Source organism: Balaenoptera borealis, assembly GCF_965194805.1.
Source record: "Balaenoptera borealis genome assembly, chromosome: 4".
NCBI lineage: Eukaryota > Metazoa > Chordata > Mammalia > Artiodactyla > Balaenopteridae > Balaenoptera > Balaenoptera borealis.
In genome coordinates, this window is record NC_138861.1 from 114764936 (window position 1) to 114775255 (window position 10320).

The 10320-nt window shown below is 39.3% G+C and overlaps 1 protein-coding gene across 2 annotated transcripts in view; it reads right to left on the minus strand.

Annotated features, from left to right (window-relative positions):
- Nucleotides 1-8968, minus strand: part of SLC9B1 (solute carrier family 9 member B1) — a 67599-nt gene extending 58631 nt beyond the window's left edge. For both annotated transcript variants that reach the window (XM_082389094.1, XM_082389092.1), the window contains exon 1: nucleotides 8823-8968. In XM_082389094.1, the coding sequence (XP_082245220.1) occupies nucleotides 8823-8953 (131 nt within the window). In that variant the 5' untranslated portion in view covers nucleotides 8954-8968. The remainder of the gene's footprint in view (nucleotides 1-8822) is intronic.
- Between the last annotated feature and the right edge of the window lie 1352 nt (nucleotides 8969-10320).

Genomic DNA, 10320 nt, shown 5'->3' on the forward strand with positions numbered 1-10320 from the left:
GTTTGATAACAGGAGTCCTCTCATTATATGTCTAGATAGCTGGCATAATGGAAGGAATGAGGGCTTTGAAATCAGAAATATACTACTTGTATGATCTTGGGTAAATTACAATCTCCTGTCATCATTTAATGGGTATAGTACTATCTACTTTTCTTACTTTGTGCTCACAGCTGGAGAAAGCAGAATAGTTATCCAAATTTGAGTTTACTGGACATCATGCTTTTTGTATACTAACAAAAAGAAGACTTCATTGTGATTTTTATTCCAGTATCTTACATTTATGATCACCTCAGTATTTAAATAAAATTTTATGCTCTATTTATTGAAATAAGCCTCTTAAAATCCTTTTTGGAATGAGGCAGAGTATAAATACATACATACTACATATCTTGCTATTAGGGGATCAAGTGAGATGTTTGTACAGTTCATAGCAAAAGCTATGGTATTCAACTGATAATTTTTATTACAAGTATGTACTATCACCATATTGCTAAGCTTTGCTTTTAAAGTCATGGAAAATTTTGATTGATTTAGAGGTTCTGTTTTCACCTGTTTTTATTAGAATGTCTCTTTGATTGCACATATAAATAATGGACACAGTCTGTATTATAGAAGAGCTGGGCAATCTAAGCTCTATGCTTTTAATCTGCTACATAATATTGAGTAAATTTCTTGTCACTTCACCATCCAGTACCTCAATTCCAAACCTATAAAATGGGGTAGGGAGGAAGGATGTTAGATGATCTAATGCCTTTATCAGCTTTAAGGCTCTGCTTCTATTCCCTTACGGACCCACTGTAAAACAAACAGGGTGACAGAATACCGATACACACTGCTTGGGAATTTCACATTTTACATAAATATCATGTATGTATATATCACTTAATAGAAACAACTTCTTGTCTTTCCCCAGGTGTGTGTTCTTGTAGTGTATACTGTACTTTGGATTTACTCTTTTGCAGCAATGTTCAACAATAGTGACATCTAGTGACTACATGCTACATATCATTCAGCAAAAGTTTATGACCAATTCTTAGTCTTCTAAATGTGGACGATTCACTTTGTGACTTAGCTAATACCTGAAATCATTCCTCATCTCTCCTCCCTATAGATTTAAGAAATATGAATTAAATTTGACAGTTGCATTAACAATTGGATACATAATAGCTGAAAATGTCTTCAAAAAATCATAATGCATACAAGATTTAAATATTAACTATTCTAAGGGAGACTGCAACTTTTTTCCTTCCATTGAGAGTGGCAGAACCGGGAGTTGAGTTCGGGTGTGTTTCAATATGTAGTCCATGCCCTTAGCCACTATACATCACTGACACATAATAGCCATTTAACATATATTTGTTAACTGAGAGTTAGGTAAAGCATGTATGTCAATGTCTGGGTTTGTGAGTATGTATTCCTTTAGAATCTTTGGAACTATTGCTGCCTTTCAGACAGAAGTCTTTTTGAGTTTATGTCAAAGATCATCAAGTAACAACAACAGTATAATTCTTTCTGAACAAATGAATTTGAGAGTTACATCCACTGAGAATACTCTTTATAAAGAGCACTGAATCTAGATCATTTTTTTTTAAGACAATGACTAGCTGACATCACTATTTAATTAGGACAATACAAATCTGGACACTACTACTCCAGTTCAAATGGACTCTGCCACTATTAAAATTACTATAGTATTTAGTGTTTGTTCTCATTAATCAGATATTATCTTGAATTTTTATTCTTTTCAGGTGCCTAGATTTTGTTTCCACAATAAAATGGTAAGGTATTCCATGATTCGGAGCATGTTTTATATTCTTGTCTTTTTCTTAGTACCAAACACAATGGCTTTTCTCACCCATAGAATAAAGTTACTAACAACTTGTCCAGAATCCAGGGTTTTCCACAACATGGCATCAAACCATCTTGTCAGCTTCCTCTGTAGCTCTCTTGACCCTGTATTTCAGTCAAATTAAACTGTTAACTACTCTCCTATGCATTATTTGTTTTCTCTTATTTGCTTGGAATACCTTCCCACTGCATCTCTTCTTTGCAAATTATCTGTTGCTTAAGGGTATTCCAGGAAAAGCTTCCTGCAAGGTATACCCAAAACTGGAAGTCATCTTCCCGTCTGAATTCTCACATCATTTTGTCACTCGCTCTACCTTCCTTCTCCCTCTCTAGTTGTCTATCTTTGGCCTTCTTTACAAGCTTCTTTTCCTTTATCTGTCCCTTAAATGTTGAGGTTCCTTGGGATTCTGCCTTCTGCCCTTTTTTCTTGTCACTCTCTCTCTATATTTTTTAAGATATTTATTTTACTCCCAATGACCAATAAGCTGATGAGCCTGGCCTAGAGAAGACCTCTTGAGATTCTAACTAGTATATTTACCTAAATATTGAATATCTCTACTTGATCACCTTTATAAGTATCTTAAGCTCAATGTACGTACAACTGAACCCAAGACCTTTCCCCACCAAATCTATTCCTTCTTCAGAGAATTTCCTATCTCAGAGAATGAAGCTACCATCTACCTAGCTGCTCAAATTAGAAACTGAGGAGTCATTCCTTCTCCCCCCTTTTCCTTTCCTGCTGACATCTGGTGAGTTACTAAATCATGATAACACAAGCTCCTAAATATTAAAAAATTTTGCCCACTTTTCTCCATATAAATTGCCACTATCCCGGTCCAGGCCATAAGCACCTTTCCCTCTAAACACTATAATGGTCTTTCCAACTGTTTTCCCCACTTCCAGCCTTGGTCTTCCCCCCTGTAATTTCTATAATGCAGAGTAATCTTCTAAAATGTACAGTGATTACAGCAAGTTCCTGCTTAATATTCTTCAATGGCATCCCATATAAGAGAAACATCCAAACTCTTCAAACTCAGCTTACAGAGCCCTCTGTTATAAGGGCTAACCTTGTCCTTGTGTATCTCCTCATTCTTCACTTGGCATTCTAAACTTCAACCGTACTAAACTGTAGTTCTTCAAACTTGTCATGCCTCACATCCCCAAGACTTCATACATTCTGTATGTTGCCTTCTCACCCGACACCCCTGCTTTTTTCTCAGCTAATTCTACATAGTTTAAGAAGTCATTCTTGTAGAAGCTCCCTTCAGTATGCATTCTTATTGCAGCATCCACCCCAGTACAGTGCGTGCTTGTTTAACTACCATCATTCTTTTACTTGACAAATATTAATTGAGAGTGCACTATGTAACTGGTACTATATTCTTTACATAGAATTTAGTCAGTATAGGGTATTGTGAAAGCACATATGGTACATGGGGTCCAAGAAATGCTTCTCAGTGACTCGCATTTCCGTTTATTTTCCTGGTAGATTGAATCAGTGCTGATTTCATAATTATTTCTGGGTTCTTTGAATTACCTAACACAACAGATGGTAGATAAATATCTAATCCCATTAACTGTTGGATTTTAAACACATACGAAACATTTTCACATTGTAAGTGGACTCCAGCCAGCCATTACTTTCTACTTAGCAGAGCTTTTCTTTGTTATCACTTTGGATATAATGGAGTGTAAAAAGTGAAGAGGCAAACTACTATAGTGAAAGATATGGGACTTATTGTCAGAACACCATGGTGAGTAATTCTGCCACTTTCCAGGTATGTGTCCTTAGTCAAGACACTTAACCTCTCTAAGCCTCAGTTTTCTCATCTGAAAAAGGTAGCTACAAAATCAAATGAGATAAGAGAAAATAAAAGCATAACATAAAATATAAAGGGGTATCCAAATGCAATTATTATTATTGTTATTAGGGTGACTACAGATCAGGTCTCCCTGTTACTTGTCATCCCAGCTCTATAGGCAACAGAAGTTCCAAATCTCATCCTTCACCTTCCCTTTACTATTTAAAAGGTAGGCTTTTGTACTTTAATAAACACATACTCATGAAAATGTTTAAAAAAACAAAAACAAAAAGACAACTACTGTATGATTTCACTTATATGTGGAATCTAAAAAATAAAGCAAGCTAGTGAATATAACAAAAAAGAGGCAGACTCACAGATATAGAGAACAAACTAGTGGTTACCAGTGGCGAGAGGGAAGGGGGGCCAATATAGGGGTGAGAGATTAAGAGGTACAAACTACTATGTATAAAATAAATAAGCTACAAAAATATATTGTACTGCACAGGGAATATAGCCAATATTTTACAATAGCTATAAATAGAGTATAACCTTTAAAAATTGTGAATCACTATGTTGTACACCTGAAGCTTATATAATATTGTATATCAACTATACCTCACTTAAAAAAAAAGTCAGATAACAAGTGTTGACAAGGATTTGGAGAAATGGGACCCTCACATACTGCTGGTGATAATGTAACATGGTACAGCCACTTTGGAAAACAGGCTGGCAGTTTCTCAAATGATTTAACATAGTTACCATATGACCCAGCAATTCTACTCTTAGGTATATTCTCAAGAAAACATATGTCCACACAGAAATTTGTACACAAATATTTATAGTAGCATTATTCATAATAGCCAAAAGGTGGAAACAACCCAAATATTCAACAACGGATGAATGGATAAGCAAAATGTGGTATATCCATACAATGGAATATTATTCAGCCATAAAAAGAATGAAGTACTGATACATGCTATGATAAACCTTGAAAACATAATGCTAAGTGAAAAAAGTCAATCACAAAAGATCACATACTATATGCTTCCATTAATGTGAAAGTACAGTATAAGGAAATCTATAGAGACAGAAAGTAGATTAGTGGTTGCTTAGGGTAAGGGGTGGGGAGGACATAAGGGTGTTAGCTCCAAGGTATGGGGTTTCTTTCTGAGGTGATGAAAATATTCTAAAACTGTAGTGATGGTTATATATATCTGTGAATACACCGAAAACACTGAACTGTATCCTTTAAATAGGTGAATTTGGTATGTATGGTATGGTATGTGAATTATATCTCAAAAAATCTGAGTTAAAACAAAAACAAAACACACACACACACACACACACACACACACAGAGATAAACAGCCAAAATATTTAACAACTAAATATTAAAGGGACAAGAGAGTCAGAAACACCAGCCTATGAAAGTCTAGAATTTAGATGTATTGGCCAAAAACCATCAGGCCACAATTTTTTTAAAAATGTTAACTGGAAGGGTAGGTGGCACAAAAGAGTAATGATCTGAACCATTTCTCAGTAAAATAGTAACCCATTGAGCTGGAAAGTCAGGGTATCTGGGTTCAAGGACTAGTTTAGCTACTAACTTAACCACTAATACCCAGGTAGTCTACCCACCCACCACTCTGGTCTTTCAGTTCCTTGATCTCCTTGGCTCCTATGATCTTTTTTCCACCCTATCTCAGCCACTCACTCACAAGGCCACAAATATGAAATGGCCACTCAATTCTGCCCAGCTATGCTACGATGTTTCTCTAGTGTTGCTACAGACTGAATATTTGTATCTCCTCAAATTCCATATGTGGAAATCTTAACCCCCAATGTGATGGTATTAGAAGGTGGGCCTTTGGTAGGTGATTAGTTCATGAGGGCAGAGCACTCACGAATGGGATTAGTGTCCTTATATGAGACCTGGAGAGCTCTCTTGCCTCTTTTGGCCATCTATAAAACAAGAATTGGGCCCTCACCAGAAACTGAATCTGCTGCCACCTTGATATTGGACTTCCCAGCCTCTAGAACTGTGAGAAAAAAAATCTGTTTATAAGACACCCAGACTATGTTTTTTTTATTGGTTATAGCAGCCTGAACGGACTAAGACAAGTATGACTGCCTTCTATCTTCGAAATGACTATTTTATGTCTTTTCTTCACCCCTTAAACCTCTTATCCAAACATTCTACCTCTCTTCTACTGATCCTGCCTCATAATTTCTTTATGCTCATTGAGAAAAAGAGAATTAACTTCAGGCAGAAACTCTCTCATCTTCTAATCACTGAATCTACTCATGTATCTGCATCTCTACCTATACTCTCTTTCTTCTCATTACTATAAATTTTATGTTCATGTTCCTAAGCCAACATTTCTACATATTCCCTGGATCCCATCCCCTCTCACTTTCTCAAAGACTCCACTCCTAAGATATACATTTTATCTCTTATACTATATTTTTCCCCTCTATACTGGGTCATTCCCATTAGGCTAAAAACATACTTAAGTATCCCCATCTTTAAGAATCCTACTTCGACCCCATATATTCTTCTATAACCTCCATTTCTAGTTCTTCTTCATAGTGAAATGTCTTGAGATGTCTACAGTTTATGTCCATTTCTTCACATCACATTTACTCTTCATTATGCTTGTCAAAATTCAAGTCAGATTTCTTTACCTCATCTCTCATCACATTTCAGTACCACTGGCCATGCTTTGTAGTCTTGGCTTTTTAAGTCACCACACACTTCGGACTTTCTTCCTACTTCACTGGCTACTCTTTCTCCATCTCCTCTGCTTGCTTCTTTTCCTCTGCTTTACCTCAAATCATTGGAATGCTCTCTATGAACACACTATCCCTAGGTAGCTTTATCTACATGTCTGATGTCTCTCAACTTTATATCTTTGGTTCCATACACAGAACTCAAGACTCAGAACTTACTTTAGATTTTTAATAAGCAGACCAAACATAAGGTGAGCAAAACAAAAACAGTCCTCCCTCTACACATTTTCTTCTCTAGTCTTTTCCATTTGGTAAATGGCAAAACCATCCACTAGGAGCTTCTCCCTTTTTCTCACCCCTATATTTAAAACATCACCAAGTCTGTAGGCTCTGCCACCAAATATATCTCACATCCATCCATGTTTATACCACTTTAACCAAAACTATGGTCATTCCTTCCTGGATTACCACAAGGGTCTTCTGCTCTTAATATTGCTTCCCATCCCCTATGACCCATTCACCATGTAACAGGTGGAACAAACCTTTATACAATAAATCAGATTATATTACTCCCTTCCAAAAAACCCCCTACTGGTTTCTTATCATACTTTAAATAAATTCCTAACTTGTCCCATGGGTAGATCCCCATGGCCGATTCAAAGCCCTTTGACTCCTACCTATGCTTTGGCTCCTACCTATCTCTCCAAGCTCATCTTGTCCCACTTTCTCTACATCCCAGCTACAGTATTCTTTACGATGTTCTTTGAAAGAGTCAAGTTCTTTCCTACCTTGGGCTTCTGTAGTTGAAGTTTCCTTTACCTGCATTGCTCTGGTCCCAAATATTTCCATGGCTGGCTATTTTATATCACTGAGGTCTCAGCACAAATGTCAGCTCTTCAGGGAGGCCTTCCCTAACCAATCAATCTCAAGTAACCCCTCCCTGAGGTCCTCTCACCTCACACTGTTTTACTTCTTCACTGCACTCACCATTATCCAAAATTTCTTTGTTCACATATTGTTTACCTGTTTATTTTCTACCTTCATTACAATTTAAGCTCCATGAGAACAGGAATCTTGCCAGTCTTTTTAACCATCATATTCACAATGTCTGGCAAAATAGTAGATTCCCTAAAAATATGTGATGAATTCCTATCCCTGAGCGAGTCACTCGACCTCTCTAACTCACATTTGTGGGCTTACTGTTGCTAGACTTACCTCTGGGTCTGGAGAATACAAAAGTGAATAAGACATGGCTTCTTGAAAATCTCATCCATTTATTCCTTTTTTAATATTTACTGAATGTATATTGTACTATGTTGCACGTACTGCTCAATCTCAGTGTTTGTTTAGTTCCTTCTTCAGTAAAATGGAGTTTTGTTAACCAGCTCTATCTCATAGGCTATATAAACAGGATGAGTATGAAAATAATATACAAAATGAGAAGTGCTATAAAAATATTACTTTATATATTGCTATTGTTGCACCTGCCTCTTTCCTTTTGTCTGGTACTGGCCAGGAGTTTATGACAACAGAGAGTCAATTGACAAAACCAGTAGTATAAATTCTAGTACTCACAGAAGGTAATAAATATGAATATCCATTTCATAGGCAGATAGTGCCTAAAATGTCTGGTGCGTGAATTCTTAAATGTGATAGGAATAAGTGTCAATTTCCCACACTTCTGTTGCAGTAACAGAATAACAATAACAAATAATAATACTATTTACCCCTATGAAAACTTACAGAGTGAGGTGTGACCTCTCTCGGTGCCACCCAAGCCAATCTTCCCTCTCCATCACCCCATCTGATCTTTCATAGACTACAGGACACACACAGAGGGGCATCAGTGACCAGTTATGGGCCTGCAGAGCTCTTATAAGGACTCCTACATGATATGCTTGACACATGGTACCTGTGCAACAACTGTCCTTAATCCTTCAAAAGCACTGATCTAAAGGGCTTGTCCACTGTGATAGAACAGGCGGGGTGAGGGGCGTGGGAGGAGGGAGGTGAGCCTTCCCAGGATCAGCAACCAATCCTGGAACACATCTCCAATCACAGGAGCGTACGAACGTTCATTTGCAGATATGCACCATTTGTACAGTAGTCTGCGCTTAATAAAATTAATTTTTCAGTCAGTCCTGACTGACAGACATTTTCTTACTTGCGAGTACCTGTAAAATGAAAGAAACGCAGGAGGAAGGGAGAGAATAAAGAAGAGAGATGTGGGGTGAGGGAGTAAAGAAACGAGTCAGGGAGAGGAGAGAAAGAGGTCTGTGACTGTTTTCCCCAGCGCCGGGCAAAGGAGCCCCCTAGAACTACGCTCCCTAGAACTGAAGGGGACGGAAAGGCGTTCCTGGGGGCTACCAGAGACTTAAGACCGCGGGAGACAGGGGACTAGTGCCAAAGGGGAGAGTAAAGACAAATGGGCCGTACATACAATTCCTTTAGTATCCCCCGCTGCCCCGGGAGCGGCCCTGGCGCCCAGCAACCGCCGCAAAGCCCACGCGCAGCTCTGCGGTACAGGTGGCGGAACCTCGGAAAGCGCAGTGGGCTGCAGGACAGCGGCATCTGGGCGGGGCTGACGACGGCGGGGCGGGGCTAATGGCAACGAGGCGGGACTAATGGCAACGAGGCGGGACTAATGGCAATGAGTCGGGGCTGGCGGCGGCGTCGGGGCGGGGCTGGCGGCGGCGGCGGGGCGGGGCGGGGCTGGCGGCGGCGGGGCTGGCGGCGGCTGGGCGGGGCTGACGCGTTTAAGTGGCGTCATGGTCTCCCCTGGCCCCGGAGCTGGAGGGTTCTGGTGTTCTCCGCGACAGCCCGGTGTGTTTTCAGTCTATTCAAGCCCTTTCCTTTCCATGTCTCAGAACACTGACCTATTGTGTTGTAAAAGTCCAGGGACGCAGTTAACTTCGGAGGGGCATTAGCCAAAAAGCAGCGCCAGGGGCTGCGCGTGCCAGAAATAACTTGTCAAAACTCAGATCATATTTCCTCTTACGTCAACTTAAATATAGTGCAGTCTTAAAAGAACATAGTCTCTGGGGTCAGGACTGCGCTCAAATTTCAGCACTGCCACTTTGTAGCTTTGGGACCACAGGCAAATACATAATCTCCCTGAGTTTTGGGTTTTCTTATCTGTAAAGGATGTGGTGGTGTTGTGAGACTAAATGAATTGATGCCTGGTAAGTGTCTGCAACAGGGCTTGATACAAAGTAAACACACGATATCCTGTTATCAGTGTAAACCCTTTGTTTTGTTTTGTCCCCGGCACCATGAAATCTTATGTGGAAATCTTCATATGAAACAAATGAAAGCAGAACTGCTCTGGTTTAAGGTGGGCCCAGAAGCTTTGGGTTCTCAGTGCCAAAGGTGGACTTCAAGTTTCCTCTATGGAATCCCCAAGCTTCCTACAATATAGACGAAAACAACTGTTATTGGAGAAAGTCTAAACTTCTTAAAAAGACAAACTGACCTTTCGTATTTTTTTCTCCTGATACTCCAAACAACTTTTTCTCCTGCACACGCTGTATTCCTTTTTGACCCCATGTTTTTTCTAAAGTCATTCCGTCTATGCGGAGTGTTCCCTTTCTCCTTTTCTTATTTATCATTTAAGGTCTCATTCAAATTACAACTCTTTCTGGGGCAACTGAGTAAAAATTCTCTTTTTATTGTAACCCCTTCCCACTTTCAGCATGGTGTAGACAGCTCAGCAAGGATTTAAAGTCATTTTCTTCCTTGTTTTAGGAGAGTAGACAAGGTCTTTTGTGATTATAGGGTAAAGGAAATGCTTTGTTCTCATGGTAGGGAAGGAAAAAGCAAGGAGATCCCCAAGGATACTGGGATGAAGAACAAATGGTAGAGCTGGGAAGAAGGACCTTTGAGAGGAATATGCTGGACTCCAGGACACTGCTCTCTGCCCCAGATGCAATGGATTGCTG